Genomic DNA, 24,887 nt, shown 5'->3' with positions numbered 1-24,887 from the left:
ACTTTACTTCCTCCAGTTTTTCTCCATTCAAACTTACCTCCCAATTGACTTGACCCTCAACCCTACTGTACCTAATAACCTTGCTCTTATTCACATTTACTCTTAACTTTCTTCTTTCACACACTTTACCAAACTCAGTCACCAGCTTCTGCAGTTTCTCACATGAGTCAGCCACCAGCGCTGTATCATCAGCAAACAACAACTGACTCACTTCCCAAGCTCTCTCATCCCCAACAGACTTCATACTTGCCCCTCTTTCCAAAACTCTTGCATTTACCTCCCTAACAACCCCATCCATAAACAAATTAAACAACCATGGAGACATCACACACCCCTGCCGCAAACCTACATTCACTGAGAACCAATCACTTTCCTCTCTTCCTACACGTACACATGCCTTACATCCTCGATAAAAACTTTTCACTGCTTCTAACAACTTGCCTCCCACACCATATATTCTTAATACCTTCCACAGAGCATCTCTATCAACTCTTATCATATGCCTTCTCCAGATCCATAAATGCTACATACAAATACAAAGATTTGTCAAGATTAAAATTGCATAATATAATACTTTACATTTTAGAAATTACTTATTTCCCAATGAACTTTACACAAATCAAGTAAATGATAAATTAAGGAAGCTTTTTCAGTTCTTATAAGATTTTGCATACTATCATGGCTTAACAAAGTTCCTCTATACATAATACTGCTTATTGCTGCTAAACCATAATAATGCTTACACTTTCTTATTTATAATTATTTATAAATCCTAAAGGAACCCAGATATATGACAGTGGGCATATATGGACATACAATATATGTTTTCTTCATTAAAATCCTTTACAGAGCATGCATCCCCCATACAACTATACTTACGAGACATGAACATACAACTATACTTACGAGACATGAATGATAACCTGTGGTATAAAATCCATTTCCAGGAGTTGATTTGTAAAGGTAATTCAACTTCTTGGTACACTTAAATTGTGTATCAGTGATGCAATGTACATACTGCAAGAATTTTCATCTGTGTACAAACACTGGAACCTATAGTTCAGATTCTCCTGGAAGAAGAGAGATCTTTCAGTAAGTCAACAAAAACATTTCTTAGTATCTATTACATTGCACTTATCATACTGAAGGTATAACTGCTACAGTTTAAGGTATAACTGCACTGTAGCAGATTTTTTAAAGCAATGAAAACAATTTCAATCACCATATAATTCTTATTAAAAAGTATAAATGTTATTACAGAGAAATTTATCATTCACAAACTGACTTACCTATGAAAAAAATACTTGTTCTGACTTATGGTGAATAACGACCCAAGCTTAGAGAATCTGCATTAAAATGTACAAAGTAAGAAACATTACACCATTTAGTTTATTGAAAAGCACTGTTATTAAGATATATTTAATGTCATCTTTCACCATGAAATGGATGGCCTCTGCAAATGATTTTCCATATATTATTGCCCAATATTTATCTGGAAATGAAATGTTCATGGATGGCATGTGGTGTGAGGTGGTTTGATCAGTAAATAATAAAAAGGTGAGGGAGATGTGTGGTAATAAAAATACTGAGCTGAAGAATGTGGTAAAAAGATTGAGAGAGCTGAAGAAAATCGGTATATAGAAAGAACGAGTGAGGAAAGGTAAACAAAGATATGTCAGAAGTGGAAGCGACAAGAAGGGGAATACCAAATTGAAGATGGAAAGGTGAAGTGAAAAAATGTTGAGTGATCAAGGCCTGAACATGCAGAAGGGTGAAAGGTATGCACAAGACAAAGTGAATTGGAACGAAGTGGTATACAGGGGTCTGCATGCTGCCGATGGACTGAATTAGGGTGTGTGAAGCAGTCAGGGAAAACCATGAAAAGGTCTGTGGGGACCAGTAGTGGATAGGGGGCTGTGGTTTTGGTCCATAGCACATGACAGGTAAGCAATGGATGCGAGTGAATGCAGCCTTTTTTCATTTGTTCCTGGCGCTACCTTGCTAACACAAGAAACAGCGATTAAGTATCACAAAAAAAACCATCTGGACTCCCATTTTTTTTTCACTGTTAGCATCAATCATATCCTAAATATACATAGTCATTTTCCATTCAATTATTTTCTCTATACACAATGCTTTTTCAATCTTTTTCTCATTAACTGAAACACAACCATTAAATGTCTGAATGCCTCCCAAATTAACTTATCTTTGTGTCCACTCTACATATACTTTCACCCCTTTCTAACAGAATTTTCCCATTCCATTCATCTATTTGGAAACCCTTAATTAATACTGGCTTGGATTTTCCAGCATAACATGGTTGATGACATTAAAATCTAGGCAGCTAATTACTATACAAAACTTTACTTACGGCACTCTAACTACCATGCATTTGTTAGCAAACAGATACAAATAATGCATGCAAAGATATCATTACTGCAAGTCAACCCCAAATTCTTAATTCTCATTCATATATCTATACATACAGACAATACCAGTCACTCAACAATAAATCTAATGCAAAACACTTCAAATATCAAGCTTTATAAAGCCCTAATCTGGCTGGAATATGAAAACTTGTACCAAAAGTGAAATGTACTCCATTGACAGTCCATAAGGATGTATAGACTTTCGAGATGATGCCAGAGGGTCAAAATACTGATTATATAAAGACCTTCCTATCTAAACTGGTCTGTGAATAGCAATTACTACATAATGGCATTATTGGCTAAGAAGTTTGCTGTAAGCTTTATTTAGGACTATTCAGGCCTCAGAATAAGTTAGTATTTTTCTTAAAAAGCCATCACACTTTCTGATATAAGCATGCATGCTTTATAAAATATTAATTCTGCATCACTATCATGGACATATGCAGCAAACTGTATGAAGGGGTTATTACCTGTATCATCTGAGAAGAGTCTTGTTTGAGGATCTGCATCTGCTGGATATACTATAAAAAGAAGGAAAGTACAGTTAAAAAACTGAAGCAGACAACTAAAGACACTTCCAAAACTTTTCATGAGATGGTTGTTGACACTAGATCTTTACAAAATCTGTCACTCTCAAAACTGGATAAGCCATCAAGCACAAGTACAAATTGTGAAAACATAACTGCCATTTTAACATTAAAAAAAAAAATCAGTCGCCAACTGTTGATCAGTCACGACATGGAAACAAATCACTCGAGTTCCTCCCAAAACCACAACTAAACACATACAGTACCACTTCCCAGCTCTGACATATCCAGAGTAGAGTATCCTAAATAGGCAGACAAGGTGGCAATGAGTCCCTTCACTTGCACCTATCAGAGTATAAATCTCCCAACTGAAGCCATATTCCAGCATATACTATGGAGTAAGCTGTTGGGACCTCACCTGAATTAAAGTCTTCAAGAAGGCTATCATAAAAGGACTGATAGCAACTCAGCATTTATCAAAGATTGTGTCCCTTAAGAAAGTAAAGAAACAATCAAATATGGTATTGGAATTGTGTCCAGTTGGGAGAAAACACATAAAAGGGGCTCCTGTAATGCAAAAGAAATTTCCAACGCAGAAACAGAATTTCTTATTCTTTAATAAAGTATTATAATTTTACGTGGGTAGCAAAGTTATAAGACTATTCTAGGGAACTGGGTGTCTCTGTCCTTTGCTTGCTTGTGGGTTAGGTATGGGAACCCAAGTTCTGCCAATGAATTCCAACAAAAGCTGTATGTAAAGCCAGTGATCTACCCCACACAAATGGGAACAAAGATATCAAGTTTAAAGAAAGACAAATACAGAAATTGTAAACTCCATACTCTATAAAGTTGGAGCCAAGGACTGGCCTATTTGCACTACACACAAAGAAAACTATCTTTAACCTGCTGTACAAAGAGCACGAAGAAGAAAAATTAGACCATTCTACAAAACAGGTATTGTGCATGTTACTAACTTAACTGGTACAGCATCACATTAACATAGAGAATGCTTTCCTACCATGATGATGGGATACCTTCTAACTGCTTTGCAATAAAATATACAGAGGCCAGGACAGAAGAATGACATTATATCTAAACCATGTGAGATAAAGACAAATACCTCTAGATTTTATCCCTGGGGATAGGGGATTAAGAATACTTCCCACGTATTCCCTGCGTGTCGTAGAAGGCGACTAAAAGGGGAGGGAGCGGGGGGCTGGAAATCCTCCCCTCTCGGTTTTTTTTTTTTTTTTTTTTTTTTTTTTTCCAAAAGGAACAGAGAATTGGGCCAGGTGAGGGTATTCCCTCAAAGGCCCAGTCCTCTGTTCTTAACGCTACCTCGCTAATGCGGGAAATGGCGAATAGTTTGAAAGAAAGAAAAACCTCTAGATTTTGTTTGCAAAAGACTTTGCATTCATTTTTAAGGCCCTTACACAAAAAAAAGAGATATATCAATCTGTTTGCTTAAAAAAGTCACTAGTTATTATTGTACTTATATCACTACAATCTGCCTGATGGGTGTTACCAGACTTATAGCTGTTTGAAGTTACACTTCAAGCAAAAAGTTACCTTTAGCAAGGCTGAATCATTGGGACTACAGCTTCAAAGAACTTCTCACTTAAATGGAGTCTGAAGTTCTATCCTAATGGAAGCAGTGCAGCCTTGGGCTGCGGGAGCCTTTAAAGAGGTCCTGGTAACACTAAGACTCTCATAGGAATCTGTCCCAGGGTAATTGTACCCAAATAAATAAATCTGCCAGACATGAATTTACTGCTTTCAAAGAAAGTCTATCAATTCTAATTTTAATGAAGGTAAAGACATTCACAAGTACAACACCCTATGTTAAAAAAGACCTGTAGTCTCACACATCTGTTGCTGATGGACAGTTGTCTCTGTGCATGAGGAGTCATACAGTATGTCTACCTTGACTTTCAAGACCCTTGGAGCAGACAACTCCTTTGATATTGTAGACATACCTAAGTAAGCCTATGAGCATTAACATTTATGCAGGGATTTTTATTGTGTGTGAGACCATTATGGGATAGACAAAACATAACCCAATCACGGATCTCCATGTAGGTTACAGTATAAGAAAAAGATTGAAGAAATTAATCCCAGCTCCAGGCGTTTGTAGACTAAGAAGAATGGTTATAGGAAGAGCAAAACATGATAAAAGGAGGAATATTTCCCAGCTTCACTGTTAAAAGTTGAGGAGGTGGTATCATAATGGTCAAACCTGATGTGGCCAGTCCCCACACAAAAACTACAGGAAGAAGCAGCCAGATATGTGCCTGGGATCCAAGCCTTAGTGTCAGGTGTTGCTCAATAGTTGTGGTCCTGAAAGAAACTTCCTATGACGTTTACATGGCAACTAAATGACTAACAAAGATAACTAATAATTTTGGGAAGCCAAGCCATAACTCTGTAGTTTCAACAGTATAAACTACCCTAACTAAATGTAACATCCCATAGGGTAGCACATGTTTGGTCTCCTCCATCAATGCTCATCTGCACACATTTTCAAACACTCCTCTCCGCATACTTCCTCACACTGTCCTGTCATCTTATTCTTGGTCCCTCCCTTCCTAGCTTTTCTTTAACTAATTATATCCACTTTATCAATGATGCTTCCTACATCCAGTAATTTCATATGCTTAAACACTCATTCTTTATATAATGTCAACCAGAGAATTTAAAAATACCTCTACCAATTATGTTTAACATGGTTAAGGCATAACTAGTCACTTTTGAGCCGGCGAATAGTGCATCTTTTAAGGTAAACTTCTCACTAACCCTTTACATTACTGTAGATCTTTCATGGGCCATCCAACTAACCTATACGAGTGAAAAGAAAACATGGCTACTTATGCCACATGCAAATCTAATCCTTTCCATACAGGACCTGACTTTTATCCACTTCACATTTCAATGTAATACATAACTCTTATCAGCTTTATTTGGTTAAAACTGGCACCTTTAGAAGATGGCCTATTTCAATGCCATCAAGGTAAAAATGGCTTGAGGCCACAATTCCTTCATCATTTTGAAAGAAAATTAAAGATCAATTGGCTTACTTGTCCTCAAGATGTTAGAAGGAGCACATCACTATGATCTGACAAAGATTAAAAACATATACATATCAATGTTAAAGCATGAGATGGTCAATAATCCATGACTCCCAAGGACCACTGTTCCTACCATTTGTAAATGATATGGGTAAATATTCAAGTACCAACAGTCATGGACTACTAAGAACAGTAAGAAGACATTGAATTGCTCTGTTAGAAATGATAAGTAATTAGTCTCTCTTTTAGTTAATCATTAGCCAATCTTCATAAAAACAAATTGTCCACCAAGAAAATCCAATAGGCCAGTGATGTTTGCACCCAGACAGAAAAAGACCAGCATTGTCCAGTCAAAGTACTTCTCATATACCAATGCTTATCGATATCCCTCCATACATTTCATAAAACACCACAGAAACTCATACAGCAACTAAAAAATTGTGGTGAAATTGCATAAAATATGTTTAGCTCACTGGAGCTTACCATCCTGAAAATCTTTCCCAGTCTGATTACAAGTACCTAAGCAGGAGGACTGTTATACCGTGGCTAGTGGTGCTTAGGGTTACAGCTTGGTGTGTGACTATAAAAACTAAGTTCAACTTTACAGACTACTGTCTGGACAAATCAGTCACTTTTTTAATGCATCAAATATGAAAGTGGCATAAACTGTCAACTGTTCCTCCTCATCAAAGTTAATCCAAATTCATAACTCACTAGCAACAGCAAGAGCATTCACAGAGAAAAATGTTTAGAGAGAATTTTTTTCTTATGATTTACATAATTTCATCATTAAGCAAAGCAGCCCAAACAGAACTCAGTCAAAGCATCTTAGCTTTTGAAACACTAAGCTGTGTGTCTATGTTTCCTCACAATTCATGTGATGACTGAAAAAAACGAATAATGTGATACTGTAGGAGTAAATTTACAACTGCTTTATGAATTAACCTGGACCAATAGAAAACACTGGCTTTGACATGAGTGCTCCATCACAACTTCCATCAGAATATGCTGCTTGTACGATATGTAATCCCTTATAACTTTTTTCTAGATAAAAGTATAAACCCAGCACTTAAGAATCTTACAAGTTTGTTAAGAGTAAGTGATGCACTGAAAAACCTACAACCAAGCTTCAATATCATGTTTCAGTCAGGGTTGACTATTCATCGAGGTATGATACATTAAGTAATAAAAAGCACATATTTACTCTCACATCATATGACCTAATAAGAAAGTTATATGAAATAATGATATGTAGTGGCATACCCGCACAGTATCAAATAAATAGAATCAAAGAGGGGCCTTTAACTAACAAGAAATATGCTGGAATTATGGCAAAAAGGCCATTCATATCAAAATTTAGCTTATCCAGCTTTATTATCTTGAAAGCTACCTGCTTGTGACAGAAATGATTTATCTTCAGCCTCTTAAGTTTCCAACACATCACTCTTATCTTTTCTTTCTCATCTTCTTTAAAATAAAAACTTCAATAAAACATAAAAGATTAAGATCATGAAATTTAACCTCGTCTCCCCATATTCAACACGAACAACAACTAGCCTCCCCCATGCATAGAAATCACATCCTTCCCTTTCCTATAATTATAATGGTAAACTTAAGGAAAGCATTATCAAGTCACATATTGTATAATATTCCACCATACTGTTCCTCAGTAAACTGAGTGATACCACCATAAAATTCCAGTAACAACATATGAGGGGCTTTTAGAAGACTAGTAATAAAGCTTTCTGACATGATAAACACTGTTTGCTGCTCTCGAAATCTCATTTGAAAACTGGGGCCTCCAATCTGTGACTTAAGTGGATTATCTGTCTACCAAAAAAATGCACTCCTACCTTTGTTATCTTTGAACACAAATGATGCACGTTGGGTGAGGTCATGATGTGACACACAAGATTGTGGTGGTGGAGAAGCAGCTTTTACATGAGCAGGACTTGCAGGTTTGTATTCTCCTGTTGGCAAACACATAACAATTAAGATAAATCTAGTCAGGAAATATTTATTTTGTCAATGTATTAAACAAACTACATATACGAGCAAGATTAAGTGCAACATGAATGAGTGTATCAACTGACTGTGTACTTACCACTTCTGGTGACAGAGCGCATGATGCTCGTTCAAACAAGAGTTGAGCATAATATATTATTAACATTACGTGTAGGTATACATGAGACATAGGAAATACACAACAAAAATCTCCCCCACCTCCCTTCCAGGAGTCTGAACTTGGGAAGACTTAGATATCCAAGCATTCCACAGGCTTATCACTGTGATAACTGCATCTGAGTAATAAGGGGACAGGAACAAATGGGGCTTATGCACACCTCCCAACCAGGATGTCGTTTTCCCTTCATTGCTGGTATGTGAGGATGAAGCAGGTGGCAAGGTTGCAGGGGTGGTGGTGAGGGGAATGTGATGTGGCCTCAGGAAACAGCAGTTTCTCCAACATACTTTACCACTAGAGCTTGATGTGGTAGTCCTGGTAGCAAATGATACCAATAGTTGTCCATGCTGTGTCCCAGTGCTTCATGACGGATCTTGGATGTGGTCAGGTTCACTTTTTTTTTTTCTGAGAGAGAGAAGGGAGGGTGTGTTTGCTGTATGCAACAGGTAACCAAGGAGGATCTAAGCGCGTAACTAGCCATCTGAGCAGTGTGTGTAGTTGGGTGTGTGTGTGTGTGTGCGCTACTGCTGCTGCATATCTCAATCTGTCCTTGGTTGAAGTTTTTATCATCCAGGCAGCCACTGCTGATGGTCTCATTGCGTCATCTGCTTTACACAAGCCTCAGCATGATCATTGGCTTGCGGGCAATGTGGTGATGAGACATGGTGAGTCATACCCTAACGGCTGAGGGAGGCACAAAATTCAGAGTTGGAGAACTGAGGACCACCCACAGTTTCTCCAACATACTTTACCACAAGAGCTTGATGTGGTAGTCCTGGTAGCAAATGATAACAATAATTGTCCATGCTGTGTCCCAGTGCTTCATGATGGATCTTGGATGTGGTCAGGTTCACTTTTTTTTTTTTCTGAGAGAAGGGAGGGTGTGTTTGCTGTATGCAACAGGTAACCAAGGAGGATCTAAGCGGGTAACTAGCCATCTGAGCAGTGTGTGTAGTTGCATGTGTGTGTGTGTGTGTGCGCTACTGCTGCTGCATATCTCAATCTGTCCTTGGTTGAAGTTTTTATCATCCAGACAGCCACTGCTGATGGTCTCATTGCGTCATCTGCTTTACACAAGCCTCAGCATGATCACTGGCTTGCGGGCAATGTGGTGATGAGACATGGTGAGTCATACCCTAACGGCTGAGGGAGGCACAAAATTCAGAGTTGGAGAACTGAGGACCACCCACATTAACAACAAGCTATGGAGAAGTGTGATTGTGCTGCTTGATGTCGCATTCCTTCCACACTCATCAACATGTGGCCATCCAGAGAGATGATCAGCATACAGCCGAATGATGTGGTGTCCCTTCTGTACTTATCAGTGTGTGGCCATCCACACAAATAATCAGCATGGAGCCAAAATTTCTTACCTGCATAAGAGAACAGGTCAGGAGACATATCCTCGAAAGGTCAGGTTGGGGGTGGGCCACACATCAACAGCTCCTTTATCTGGGATAGCTGGACTGTCTGGCAATCATTCTTGCATGGTATTCATGATGCCACTTTTGATGCCAGACCACCACACTGTCTGCTGGGCTCAGCGCTTCGTAACCTCCATGCCTTGGAGAGAGTGTGAAGGTGGAACAAAATCTTAGGGGAAAGTACAACAGGGATGATGAGACATGCCATGGAGAATGTGACCTTTGTCAGAAATAAGGCTATTTCATATCTTCCAAAAGACACATCCTTCTGCTGATACTTCTTTTTCTGTCAGTGAGAAAGCCTGCGATGATGGTATCATGGAACTGACAGTATGCACTATCGTGGGCAGTAGCTGTACATATCTCCCCAATGATGGAGGTGATGGGAGTCTAAGACAACACTTCCACCACTCTGGCCATCATGCAGCTACATAAAAAGTAGGTGATGTCTGCCTCTGTCTTGAGGTCCACTGGGGTAAGATCATCCATAGGTGCATGGTAGAGTCCACCAGGGATTGCATGCTCTTTGCCCTTAGGCCACAGTGTTGTGAAGGAAATATGTATTGTCTTCTTCAAATACTGGAGGTGTGGGTTCTTCACTGCAGACAGTGTGCAGTTGTTCAAAATGGGCACCAGTGGCTTGTGATCAATGAGAATTGTGATCAATGAGAAGATTGAAACGTGGTAAACATAGCAGATACAGGCCCATATAACTGCCACGAGCTCTAACTCCACAATGGCATATCTTGTCCCACGTTGTAAAGAAAACAAGAGCCACACTGCACCAGTCTCCATTTGTTACTGTTTCATCAGCATTAAATTTGTTCAACTGTTAACCTATGTTTATTGGCCAAAGAAGCAAAATTTTGCAATTCTTCAGCTTCATGATTGGCCATTTTTGCAAAACAAGCCAACCAACCAACAGAAAATGAACATTTATTAGTCAAGATCATTTGATTATAAAAATCTTTTTCCTTTACAATCAGCAGTGTTTCAATTTAAAACATTGATGAAGTATGGTGTCTAACAGCCCTTTGGCTCTTCCTTAGTAACTACATTTTCTGATCCTCGTTCAGTGAATGATCACACAGCTGCTCTATCTACGCCTTAATATCAAAATTGTATTTAAGTACAGGGAATATTCCATAAACTATTTAAAGACCATCATATATTTTTTCACATATCTGCCTGTCTTTTTCCATCTAAGTGAGGTAGTACCATGACAAGATGATGGAATCTTTAAAAAAAATTCCATGCTTGGCTTCACTTCTGAATACAGCTCATAACATACATAAATCAAAATATGAGCCTAAAGTTTGGTCACCATATTTATACAATGTCAATAGAGAGCTGAATTACAGGGGGAGGCTTGAAACTAAATTCATCAACCAAAGAAGACAAAAGAATGAAGAGAGACATGATTACAACTTTTAAGTTTCATCATGAAATAGACAATGTTGACAGTGAGAATATTTTGAAAGATTCAAAGAAAGCAACATGAGGTTACAGGAAAAAATGGGATAAAAGAGATGTAGTAGCTCTACAATGTTAGAGTTTGTGGATAAATGGAATAAACTCTGTGATGAAACAGTAAGTACATAATATGAAGGCTGAAAAAGTCGTCTGGGAGTCAAGAAAGTTTAACAAATGGAGAACTAAAAATGTAGAACTCTTTCTTTATACTTCACAAGTAGATACTGTACAGTAATTATGAACAAGCAACTGAATACAAATACACGGGGAAAAAGATAAAACAGAGCTTTCATACCTCGGCGGACTTTTTCAGTGAGCTGAAGAAGAAAAGCTCGGTCTCGCACCTCTAACTCCAACTGCCTTCGTAACACCTTGATCATCTCAGCACGTCCCTCTGCCACAGACTTGGCACAGTACACTAAGATCCTGTGGATAAAATAAGGAATATATCAATTATACAACCCAAGGAACTCTTTCAAGGTGCTCCTACAAATTCAAGGCTAAGCTCCTATCAGGAGATGAGAATTTCTTTGAGAAAACTACTCTTTTTCATCCACTGACAATGATGCAACTTCACTGAAGGTGGCTTTCCACTCTCCATGAAACTTAATCCAGGTGGAGTCTGGTAACATTCATAATTACCTATAATTACTCAGAACTCCTTTTTGCTTGCCTGTGACATCTCAGATAAGATAAAGAAAACCTCCCAAGGAGTGTAATGGAGATCCTTAAAGGATTTTGGTGTTACCCATGACTTTACAGGGAACTCCTGCACTCAAAGGGTGCCCTATACTCAGTAGCAGGGTCTGTATTGGTAGCAAAGCTGTATCATCATTAGTTGACGAATCTTTAGTCGATGAAAGAAAGTAAAGTCTCACGAACTTCTTGCTTCAATGGGGAGAAATGTTGTCCCTGCTACTGAGTGTAGCACAGCCCTGGAGCTGTAGGAGCCTCTGGATACTGGAAGCCTTCAAAAAAATTCTCTTTAGTGATTCTATCTATCTATATCTCAAATGGAACTCCCTTAAATGGGTAGCCACAGCAACTGAGTCTCAATAACTAAAGAACTCCAGTGCTGCTTCTTAGCCTTTAATGCCTCATCCTTAACAAGCCACTGGCAGAGGGCAACTCTAGTGCAGAGCTTGCAGAGGTTCCTGACTAATATTCCTAATGACTACTTTTATCTAATGCTCCTACCCAATACTTCTACCTAATGTTTCTACCTAATGCTTCTGCCTAAAATTCCCTACCTACTACTACTATCTACTGCTCCTATCATTTTGCCAAAAGGCAAGTCTAGCACACAGTGCTCACTGCAGGAAAATCTAGAGTTACGAGGAATGAGCTGTGTGAGTTAAGTGCTGTCAAGTGTTATATATGATAAGGAGAGATTACATGTTTGTAGACAGAGTGCCAGTAGTCCACATGTTAGTGACACAGAAAGAAAAGACAGCTACCTAGGTCAGAGGAGTGCAACTTGACAACCACTAAAGTGCTGGCTCACTATGCAGATGTCAATAACCCTCTCGATACCCAGGTGGGTAGTACTAGCAATATACCTCCCGGTTGTTGGCTGCCTACCAACAACTACCTGCTTGAGTGATTCATAAATATAAATACTGTATAGTATGGGTTACACTTGAGAATGTACTTCTGCAAGAGGAGGTGTTGAAAATGAAATGTGTGAGGAGGGCTGATTAAGGAATGATAGGTAAGGGTAAGGTGTGGTGATAAGAAAAGTATGGTTGACCAGAGAAATGCTAAGGCAATGCAATAGTAGAGAGAAATATTGTTGAATCATCTCTTATTAAGTATAGAAGAGATATCAATATGGATCATCTACCTAGCTACAGTATTACTGTGTTTATTTGGATCAAGAATCAAACTGTTCAACTCGTGTTTTCTTTCATTAGAGTACAATAAATCTTTCATATCTTAGTCCTGAAGGTATAAACTCCTTCCCTCTGGCATTTTTCTTGAAGTGCTCCAAAGATGTTTCTTTTCATTTCCATTTTTTAAAATGTACACACAGGGAAGTTAACAAAACAATTTGTTACTAATCAATCACTTTTTGAAAATAAAGTACTATATTCCTTACTGTTTGAAAAAATACTGACCTAGAGTATACTTGGTATAATAAGGGAAAAGGCTACTTCTTTTTATTCAAAATGGATGATATAGTTAGTGTAAGAGTGCTATGAATTAGATGACTATTTCAATAATAATATTTCCTGGCATTTCTGGAGTTTACTATTTCTAATATTTCAGAATCCTTGGAAATGTTCACTATCTATACCCCAAAAAATTCTTTAGTCCAGCAGCTGCTTGGTCCCAGCCATTCCAAGCTAAAGACATTTCACTGTAGTACTCTTCTCACTTCCTCGTTCAAAATCCATTCCTATTATCATTAACTATTTTGGTGTAATTTTACCATGCTTTGTTTTTGGTGCCAGTCACAACAACTACTAAGTTAAAGTAATGATTATTGTTCCTGCGCTGCAACAACTGGAAACAATACATTGAAGAAAAAAAAAATACTTACACTAGGATACCAAGGATTCCTGCTACAACTCCTGGCTTGAAGATCCATGAGATAACCCTAAGAATTGTCTGTTGATCACTACTTATCAAGTCCCACAAAAACTCTATATAATGGGAATAACGTTGGAAAGGGCCACACGATGAGCTGTTACCTCTGAAGGAAAAACAATGAATGAAAATCTTAATAAATCAATAAATCAGATGGTTAGTATCATAAACACCTCTTCCCAATATGCATCAGGGAAGCTGTTAATTTCAAATGCTTCCATTGAACAATTTCAATGACTCTTACCAATTAATCACACCGTTTCTCTGTGCATCAAATGTATTTCCATTTCCGATTAAAGCTATAAGCTTCTTTGTGGTTTTTGCTACCAAATGATGATGTGGCATTCACCTACAATAATTAGAAAATAAAGACTTTCATAATGTTGATCTCTTAATTTGAGGAATCCAAATTTGGAGAACACAAGGGCATCATGGGGTCAAGAACATACCTTTTATCTAATTACCATTATTTTTATTATTATCACCATCATTATTGCTTCCCATGGCTTACCAAAAACAATGCACATGCCCTGGTCCAGTCAACTGACAGCAAGTCGACCCCTGTGTACCACAACATTCCAATCCACTCTATCATGTGTATACCAATACACTCCATCCTATGCATGCTTTTCACCATCCTGCTTCACATGTCCTGGTTCAGTCCACTGACAGCATTTCAACCCCTGTATACCACATCATTCCATTTCACTCTTATCTTGTGTATATGCCTTTTGCCATCCTGCATGTTCAGGCCCCAATCACTCAAAATCTTTTTCACTCCATCCTTCCCTCTCCAACTGGTCTTTCCGTTCTCCTTGTTCCCTCCACTTCTGGCACATATGTCATCTCAGTCAACCTTTCCTCACTCATTCTCTCCATGTGTCCAAATCATTTCAGCACACCTGTCAGAAATAAACTGTTTGAAGAAAATATGAGGTGTGAGGTGGTTTTATTGTGTAAGTAATGAAAGGGTAAGAGAGATGTGTGGAAATAAGAAGAGTGTGTTTGAGAGCAGAAGAGGGTGTGTTGAAATGGTTTGGACATACAAAGAGAATGAGAGAGGAAAGACTGATGAAGAGGATATATGAATCAGAGGTGGAGGGAAGAAGGAGAAGCAGGAGACCAAAATGGGGTTGGAAGGATGGAGTGAAAAAGATTTAAAGTGATTGGGGCCTAAACATACAGGAGGGTGAGAAGCATGTAAGGAATAGAGTGAATTGGAACAATATGGTATACTGGAATTGATGTGCTGTCTATGACTTAACCAGGGCATGTGAAACATCTACAGTAAACCATGGAAAGGTCTGTGAGGCCTAGAATGGATAGGGAGCTGTGGTTTCAGTGCATTACACATGACAGCTAGAGACAGACCGAGTGTGAACAAATGTGGCGCTACCTCGCTGAAGCAGGAAGTAGCAATGCTATTTCACGTGGAACAGGGTAGCACCAGGAATGGATGAAGGCAAGCAAGTATGAATATGTATAAGTGTATACATGTATATGTATATGTATATATATATATATATGTGCATGGATGGGCATTTATGTATATATATATATATATATATATATATATATATATATATATATATTTTTGTCACTGTCTCCCGCGTTTGCAAGGTAGCGCAAGGAAACAGACGAAAGAAATGGCCCAACCCACCCCCATACACATTTATATACATATGTCCACACACGCAAATATACATACCTACACAGCTTTCCATGGTTTACCCCAGACGCTTCACATGCCCTGATTAAATCCACTGACAGCACGTCAACCCCGGTATACCACATCGATCCAATTCACTCTATTCCTTGCCCTCCTTTCACCCTCCTGCATGTTCAGGCCCCAATCACACAAAATCTTTTTCACTCCATCTTTCCACCTCCAATTTGGTCTCCCACTTCTCCTCGTCCCCTCCACCTCCGACACATATATCCTCTTGGTCAATCTTTCCTCACTCATTCTCTCCATGTGCCCAAACCATTTCAAAACACCCTCTTCTGCTCTCTCAACCACACTCTTTTTATTTCCACACATCTCTCTTCCGTTACTTACTCGATCAAACCACCTCACACCACACATTGTCCTCAAACATCTCATTTCCAGCACATCCATCCTCCTGCACACAACTCTATCCATAGCCCACGCCTCACAACCATACAACATTGTTGGAACCACTATTCCTTCAAACATACCCATTTTTGCTTTCCGAGATAATGTTCTCGACTTCCACACATTCTTCAAGGCTCCCAGGATTTTCGCCCCCTCCCCCACCCTATGATCCACTTCCGCTTCCATGGTTCCATCCGCTGCCAGATCCACTCCCAGATATCTAAAACACTTCACTTCCTCCAGTTTTTCTCCATTCAAACTCACCTCCCAATTGAATTGACCCTCAACCCTACTGTACCTTATAACCTTGCTCTTATTCACATTTACTCTTAACTTTCTTTTTTCACACACCTTACCAAACTCAGTCACCAGCTTCTGCAGTTTCTCACATGAATCAGCCACCAGCGCTGTATCATCAGCGAACAACAACTGACTCACTTCCCAAGCTCTCTCATCCCCAACAGACTTCATACTTGCCCCTCTTTCCAAAACTCTTGCATTCACCTCCCTAACAACCCCATCCATAAACAAATTAAACAACCATGGAGACATCACACACCCCTGCCGCAAACCTACATTCACTGAGAACCAATCACTTTCCTCTCTTCCTACACGTACACATGCCTTACATCCTCGATAAAAACTTTTCACTGCTTCTAACAACTTGCCTCCCACACCATATATTCTTAATACCTTCCACAGAGCATCTCTATCAACTCTATCATATGCCTTCTCCAGATCCATAAATGCTACATACAAATCCATTTGCTTTTCTAAGTATTTCTCACATCCATTCTTCAAAGCAAACACCTGATCCACACATCCTCTACCACTTCTGAAACCACACTGCTCTTCCCCAATCTGATGCTCTGTACATGCCTTCACCCTCTCAATCAATACCCTCCCATATAATTTGCCAGGAATACTCAACAAACTTATACCTCTGTAATTTGAGCACTCACTCTTATCCCCTTTGCCTTTGTACAATGGCACTATGCACGCATTCCGCCAATCCTCAGGCACCTCACCATGAGTCATATATACATTAAATAACCTTACCAACCAGTCAACAATACAGTCATCCCCTTTTTTAATAAATTCCACTGCAATACCATCCAAACCTGCTGCCTTGCCGGCTTTCATCTTCCGCAAAGCTTTTACTAACTCTTCTCTGTTTACCAAATCATTTTCCCTAACCCTCGCACTTTGCACACCACCTCGACCAAAACACCCTATATCTGCCACTCTATCATCAAACACATTCAACAAACCTTCAAAATACTCACTCCATCTCCTTCTCACATCACCACTACTTGTTATCACCTCCCCACTTGCGCCCTTCACTGAAGTTCCCATTTGCTCCCTTGTCTTACGCACTTTATTTACCTCCTTCCAGAACATCTTTTTATTCTCCCTAAAATCTAATGATACTCTCTCACCCCAACTCTCATTTGCCCTTTTTTTCACCTCTTGCACCTTTCTCTTGACCTCCTGTCTCTTTCTTTTATATGTCTCCCACTCAATTGCATTTTTTCCCTGCAAAAATCATCCAAATGCCTCTCTCTTCTCTTTCACTAATACTCTTACTTCTTCATCCCACCACTCACTACCCTTTCTAATCAACCCACCTCCCACTCTTCTCATGCCACAAGCACCTTTTGCACAATCCATCACTGATTCCCTAAATACATCCCATTCCTCCCCCACTCCCCTTACTTCCATTGTTCTCACCTTTTTCCATTCTGTACTCAGTCTCTCCTGGTACTTCCTCACACAAGTCTCCTTCCCAAGCTCACTTACTCTCACCACCCTCTTCATCCCAACATTTACTCTTCTTTTCTGAAAACCCATACAAATCTTCACCTTAGCCTCCACAAGATAATGATCAGACATCCCTCCAGTTGCACCTCTCAGCACATTAACATCCAAAAGTCTCTCTTTCGCGCGCCTGTCAATTATCACGTAATCCAATAACGCTCTCTGGCCATCTCTCCTACTTACATAAGTATACTTATGTATATCTCGCTTTTTAAACCAGGTATTCCCAATCATCAGTCCTTTTTCAGCACATAAATCTACAAGCTCTTCACCATTTCCATTTACAACACTTAACACCCCATGTATACCAATTATTCCCTCAACTGCCACATTACTCACCTTTGCATTCAAATCACCCAACACTATAACCCGGTCTCGTGCATCAAAACCACTAACACACTCATTCAGCTGCTCCCAAAACACTTGCCTCTCATGATCTTTCTTCTCATGCCCAGGTGCATATGCATCAATAATCACCCATCTCTCTCCATCAACTTTCAGTTTTACCCATATTAATCGAGAATTTACTTTCTTACATTCTATCACATACTTCCACAACTCCTGTTTCAGGAGTACTGCTACTCCTTCCCTTGCTCTTGTCCTCTCACTAACCCCTGACTTTACTCCCAAGACATTCCCAAACCACTCTTCCCCTTTACCCTTGAGCTTCGTTTCACTCATAGCCAAAACATCCAGGTTCCTTTCCTCAAACATACTACCTATCTCTCCTTTTTTCACATCTTGGTTACATCCACACACATTTAGGCACCCCAATCTGAGCCTTCGAGGAGGATGAGCACTCCCCGCGTGACTCCTTCTTCTGTTTCCCATTTTAGAAAGTTAAAAAAAATACAAGGAGGGGAGGATTTCTGGCCCCCCGCTCCCGTCCCCTCTAGTCGCTTTCTACGACACGCGAGGAATGCGTGGGAAGTATTCTTTCACCCCTATCCCCAGGGATAATATACATATATATATACACACACACACACACACACACACGCACATATACACACACACACACACGCACATATACACACACACACACATACATATATATACATGTGAAAAATGTAAGAAACAATTTAGAAAACTGAAACTTCTAGCTTGAAATGAAATGAAAAAAATGAATGTCACATAATGGTTCAACCTCTGGCTATGGAAAGGAAATGTTTAATTTATTTACACAAATTTATTTATGTTTAATTTATTTACCATATATATATATATATATATATATATATATATATATATATATCCCTGGGGATAGGGGATTAAGAATACTTCCCACGTATTCCCTGCGTGTCGTAGAAGGCGACTAAAAGGGAAGGGAGCGGGGGGCTGGAAATCCTCCCCTCTCGTTTTTTTTTAATTTTCCAAAAGAAGGAACAGAGAAGGGGGCCAGGTGAGGATATTCCCTCAAAGGCCCAGTCCTCTGTTCTTAACGCTACCTCGCTATCGCGGGAAATGGCGAATAGTATGAAAAAAAAAAAAAAAAAAAAAAAAAAATATATATATATATATATATATATATATATATATATATATATATATATATATATATATATATATATATATATATATATATATATATATATATATATATATATATATATATATATGGTGTGGGAGGCAAGTTGCTAGAAGCAGTGAAAAGTTTTTATCGAGGATGTAAGGCATGTGTACGTGTAGGAAGAGAGGAAAGTGACTGGTTCTTAGTGAATGTAGGTTTGCGGCAGGGGTGTGTGATGTCTACATGGTTGTTTAATTTGTTTATGGATGGGGTTGTTAGGGAGGTGAATGCAAGAGTTTTGGAAAGAGGGGCAAGTGTGCAGTCTGTTGTGGATGAGATAGCTTGGGAAGTGAGTCAGTTGTTGTTCGCTAATGAGACAGCACTGGTGGCTGATTCATGTGAGAAACTGCAGAAGCTGATGACTGAATTTGGTAAAGTGTGAGAAAGAAGAACGTTGAGTAAATGTGAATAAGAGCGAGGTTATTAGGTACAGGAGGGTTGAGGGTCAAGTCAGTTGGGAGGTAAGTCTGAATGGAGAAAAACTGGAGGAAGTAAAGTGTTTTAGATATCTGGGAGTGGATCTGGCAGCGGATGGAACCAAGGAAGCGGAAGTGAATCATAGGGTGGGGGAGGGGGCGAAAATTCTGGGAGCCTTGAAGAGTGTTTGGAAGTCGAGAACATTATCTCGGAAAGCAAAAATGGGTATGTTTGAAGGAATAGTGGTTCCAACAATGTTGTATGGTTGCGAGGCGTGGGCTATGGATAGAGTTTTGCGCAGGAGGGTGGATGTGCTGGAAATGAGATGTTTGAGGACAATATGTGGTGTGAGGTGGTTTGATCGAGTAAGTAATGTAAGGGTAAGAGAGATGTGTGGAAATAAAAAGAGTGTGGTTGAGAGAGCAGAAGAGGGTGTTTTGAAATGGTTTGGTCACATGGAGAGAATGAGTGAGGAAAGATTGACCAAGAGGATATATGTGTCAGAGGTGGAGGGAACGAGAAGTGGGAGACCAAATTGGAGGTGGAAAGATGGAGTGAAAAAGATTTTGAGCAATCGGGGCCTGAACATGCAGGAGGGTGAAAGGCATAGAATGAATTGGAATGATGTGTCATACCGGGGTCGACATGCTGTCAATGGATTGAACCAGGGCATGTGAAGCGTCTGGGGTAAACCATGGAAAGTTGTGTGGGGCCTGGATGTGGAAAGGGAGCTGTGGGTTCGGTGCATCATTACATGACAGCTAGAGACTGAATGTGAACGAATGGGGCCTTTGTTGTCTTTTCCTAGCGCTACCTTGCACACATGAGGGGGGAGGGGGTTGTTATTCCATGTGTGGTGAGGTGGCGATGGGAATAAATAAAGGCAGACAGTATGAATTATGTACATATGTATATATGTATATTTCTGTGTGTGTATATATATGTATACATTGAGATGTATAGGTATGTATATTTGCGTGTGTGGACGTGTATGTGTACGTGTATGTGGGTGTGTGTGTGTGTGTGTGTGTGTATGAGTGGATGGGCCATTCTTTGTCTGTTTCCTGGCGCTACCTCACTGACACAGAAAACAATGATAAAGTATAATAATATAATAAAAAATAAATCTGATCAATAATACCATACTTACCTAACAATGATAAAGCCATATCCGAAAAAAAGACAAGATGAGAGACACCAAAGTGAGAGCAAAAAACACTGTTTCAGTTTGTGCTGCACGCCAGGGACGGTCATCAGGCCGCAAACATTTCAAAACAATGAGCTGAAACACAAAAGAATATGTTTACCCAAGATGTATAAAGAATAGAACTTCTGAACTTTTACCAATTTCATTTAAAACTTAACTTCGATTGAGGTAGCATTAGAAACTAATGACCAATGACTCCATCAACACATATCCACTCTTTGGCTGTCCATGCAAGACCAAGCCTTATAGAAAACTCAATGGTTTACCTTAAGCACCTCACATGCCCTGCTTCAGCCCACTGACAGCAAATCCTACCACGTACAACCCTGGTCCAATTCATTTGAACCAATGCACTCTTATGGAGTTTCTGTCCTGCATCTGCCATCAAAGCCAGGACATTTGAAAACAGCAAATGAATTACTTCCCATGCCTCCCCACCCCCTACCATACTGCAGATCTGTCCCTTAAAGAATTATGATTTTAATTCCTTACAACCCCATCCATAGAAAGATCAAACAACAGCATAAAGATTACACATCCTTCACAGACCAACCATAACCCACAACCACTTAACCATGAAACTTTATGTATAATATATCAAACTACAAAGAATCATAACATCTTATTTCATTATCCTTAAAACCAGTAAGGCAATATATGCAGACTCCTAAATTAAGTTTATGATACTGTGTTATAGCTCAGTCTTCTTTCATGATTTTTTTTTTTTTTTTTCAAACTATTCGCCATTTCCCGCATTAGCAAGGTAGTGTTAAGAACAGAGGACTGGGCCTCTGAGGAAATATCCTCACCTGGCCTCCTTCTCTGTTCCTTCTTTTGGAAAATTAAAAGAAAACAAGAGGGGAGGATTTCCAGCCCCCCGCTCCCTCCCCTTTTAGTCGCCTTCTACGACACGCAGGGAATACGTGGGAAGTATTCTTTCTCCCCTATCCCCAGGGATATGTATAAAATGTTATATGTGTATTAATTGCTCCATGTCTTCTTACTGAATTTCAGATATAAAAACCTGTCACTTCGAATATCTTTTTTCAGAATTAGCTTATTGTAAACAAAAACAGCCTCCTATGTGATTCTTGAAAAGAAAATGAAATCTTTATAGTAATAAGTAGAAATATGGGTAAATAGGAGAGTTTCTCTTTTACAAAACTGACTAGAATCTTAGGATACTATATCAAAAGTTATCCTCTTAATAGGATTTATTTTTTTCCTGAAAGCAATGAAAAAAAAGCAGTCACCTACCTTCTGGATATAAAACATGATGGTCATCTTCAAGAGGACAATAAGGGGAATCAGTGGACAAAAGAACAGCCCAGCCCACAGCAATGTCTGATTGTAGATGAGATGGAGAGTGTTGCGACTAATATCGAACTCAAGGAGATACTGATGAATCTTACCCCTGTGCCAATTTACAAATAATAATTTTTCATTACAAGTTATTCTCTAATGATCACCATATAAATTACAGCATAAAAGCCTTAAACTTCAACTCTATTTCTTCAAAAGCAAAGCAAGAAACAAAACACTGACCATGTCGCTAAGTTACTGCTTCACCAATATGCCAGTTGCCTAGATCACATTAATCCATTCACTGCTGCCATTACATATACATCACTGTTTTAAACTAGCTAAAATTTTTGCACTGCAACAGGGGCATAAGTGACAAGTATTTCTGAATCATCCACCCCTGCCTAGAGGTGAAATGTACAGGCATTAGCCTCTTCACTACTTAAGATGGATATTCACGCAAGCTGGGCTAAGCAGCTCCTTTAAACGGATATTTACACACTAAGTTTTTCACTTCTATTTCAAGGCCATGCATCAAGCCTGCTTCGTGGCTGAGATAGTAAGGCATAATAGTTTCTCCCAACAGTCAATCATGCTCCAGCCAAGCCAATGACTACACATTTTCCTGAATACTGAGTGGAATTTAGCTTGATTTATAGGACAAGACAGATGATCCAGAATTATTTAACAATGATATTCTGTTTTTGGCCTGTGTGGAGAGTGATTTTATGGATATTAGCTCTTCCAGTAATGAAAGCTGACCTAGATGAGGCAGAACACATTTCTAGCAAGAGAGGAAGCAATTATACCAATGAATGCCTGACCTTGTCAACAATGCACTTTTTAGCACATTACGCTAAAACAATCAAAAGAATCTCAGCATTATCATAGTGAAAGTAGTAATAAAATGTACTTTTGAAGTGATTTGTCTCATTGTTGTATGATTATCACTGAAACTGTAAAGGTTAAATACAAAGTGAGAGCAAAAAACACTGTTTCAGTTTGTGCTGCACGCCAGGGACTTGAGTTTTGCTGATGCTAGCATTCAGGATTAATTCATGTTTTTCATGCAGTAGACAAAACACCATAACTGATCCATACTGCCCTACTGAACACCTTGACAAACCTAATCTAGGAGCACAAAGCTTTCAAAAACATCAATTTTTGTTAGACAAGTACATGAAGTTAAAAACATATATTACAGTGTTTTCTTGAGAGTGATCATGGAGAAGATGAGAGTTGCAGCATGCATGACCACAGCAACAAGAAAATCAATAATCAGCAAACGGTAAAATTCTTGTCCTAATGATGTCTCCCAGCAGTCACTTGTTTCCTGTAAAAAATTAATATCAATCAATTTCCAAACAGATGTAGGACAGGTTATTATGATAAAACATACATTTCTTAAGTGTCATAAAATTCTGAAACGTTTATACAAAAAGATCAATGAGGTCATTAATAAAACCAAAATGTCTGAGTATTCACGCAAGGAAAGCTAAAAATAACTGTGACCAACAATATATCCTAGACAGCCTACAACAACACTGCCAAATCTCACACTAATATCATTCCTCAGTATCTTAAGAAAACTGTCAAAATTCTATTCATAATTATCTAAATAACGTACTTACCATGGATACTGCAGACTCAGACTGCATCATTTGGGATTTATTACTGATAAAGTCATCATTAATGTTATAAAGGCTACTGTCTGTGGTAAAGTCGGTGGCAAGACTTGTTGTCGCAGTGTTCATAGGGACTGTTGCTTGCATATACCAGAATCCCACAAGGACACCCAGAATTGTCAGTTCTAATAAGATAGTTCTGGAAAACAAAACAAACAATAATGAGCCATGAGACATTACTGAGGCTCAAAGACAAGCTGAAGGTATATCAGCCCTCACATTTTGTCTGGATACTACTTGAAATTAAGAATCATATGGCAACCCTAAAAATCAAAGAACCAATACAGTGATTGTCTAGCTAATACAAAAGACTGATCACAATCACATGAGGAAATACTGAATCATTGCCATAATACCTTTTAAATGGGCTATAAATGATTTGGACATATGGAGAGAATGAGTGAGGAAAGGTTGACAAAAGAGGATATATGTGTCAGAGGTGGAGGAAACAAGGAGAAGTGGAAGACCAAACTGGAGGTGGAAGGATGGAGTGAAAAAGATTTTGGGCGATTGGGGCCTGAACATGCAGGAGGGTGAGAGGCATGCAAGGATTAGAGTGAACTGGGCGATCGGGGCCTGAACATGCAGGAGGGTGAGAGGCATGCAAGGAATAGAGTGAACTGGAAAGATGTGGTATACTGGGGTCAACATGCTGTCATTGGACTGAACCTGGGCAAGTGAAATGTTTGGGATAAACCATGGAAAGGTCTGTGGGGTTTGGATGTGGATAGAGCCTGTGGCCTTTTTTGTCTGTTTTCCTGGTGCTACCTAACTGATGCAGGGGGTGGCAATGCTGTTTCCTGTGGGGTGGAGTGGTACCAGGAATGGATGAAGGTAAGCATGAATATTCACATGCGTATACATATGTATATGTGTATAAATATGTGATGTATATATGTGTGTACATGAGTGGATGGGTCTTTCTTCCTTGATGCAAGAAACGGCGATCAAGTATAACAATATCTTTTTTTTATACTTGATCAGCATTTCCTTCGTCAGTGAGGTAGCACTGGGAAACAGATGAAGAACGACACATCCACTCATATTATTCATACTTTATTCATTATACTTTGTCGCTGTCTC

At 39.1% G+C, this 24,887-nt stretch overlaps 1 protein-coding gene across 1 annotated transcript in view; it reads right to left on the bottom strand.

Annotated features, from left to right (window-relative positions):
- Nucleotides 1–411: 411 nt before the first annotated feature.
- The window catches only part of LOC139767370 (transmembrane channel-like protein 7), a 63,552-nt gene continuing 39,076 nt past the window's right edge, over nt 412–24,887 (bottom strand). The window contains 11 exon segments of the mRNA XM_071696697.1: nt 412–1,070; nt 1,290–1,346; nt 2,900–2,950; nt 7,875–7,991; nt 11,396–11,526; nt 13,643–13,795; nt 20,761–20,789; nt 20,791–20,892; nt 22,075–22,231; nt 23,322–23,452; nt 23,751–23,943. Of these exon segments, the coding sequence (XP_071552798.1) occupies nt 1,315–1,346; nt 2,900–2,950; nt 7,875–7,991; nt 11,396–11,526; nt 13,643–13,795; nt 20,761–20,789; nt 20,791–20,892; nt 22,075–22,231; nt 23,322–23,452; nt 23,751–23,943 (1,096 nt within the window). The 3' untranslated portion in view covers nt 412–1,070; nt 1,290–1,314.

Source organism: Panulirus ornatus, chromosome 59 (assembly GCF_036320965.1).
Source record: "Panulirus ornatus isolate Po-2019 chromosome 59, ASM3632096v1, whole genome shotgun sequence".
Classification (NCBI taxonomy): domain Eukaryota; kingdom Metazoa; phylum Arthropoda; class Malacostraca; order Decapoda; family Palinuridae; genus Panulirus; species Panulirus ornatus.
Note: the sequence above shows the minus strand (reverse complement) of the source record. Positions and strands in the feature narration are given on the sequence as shown.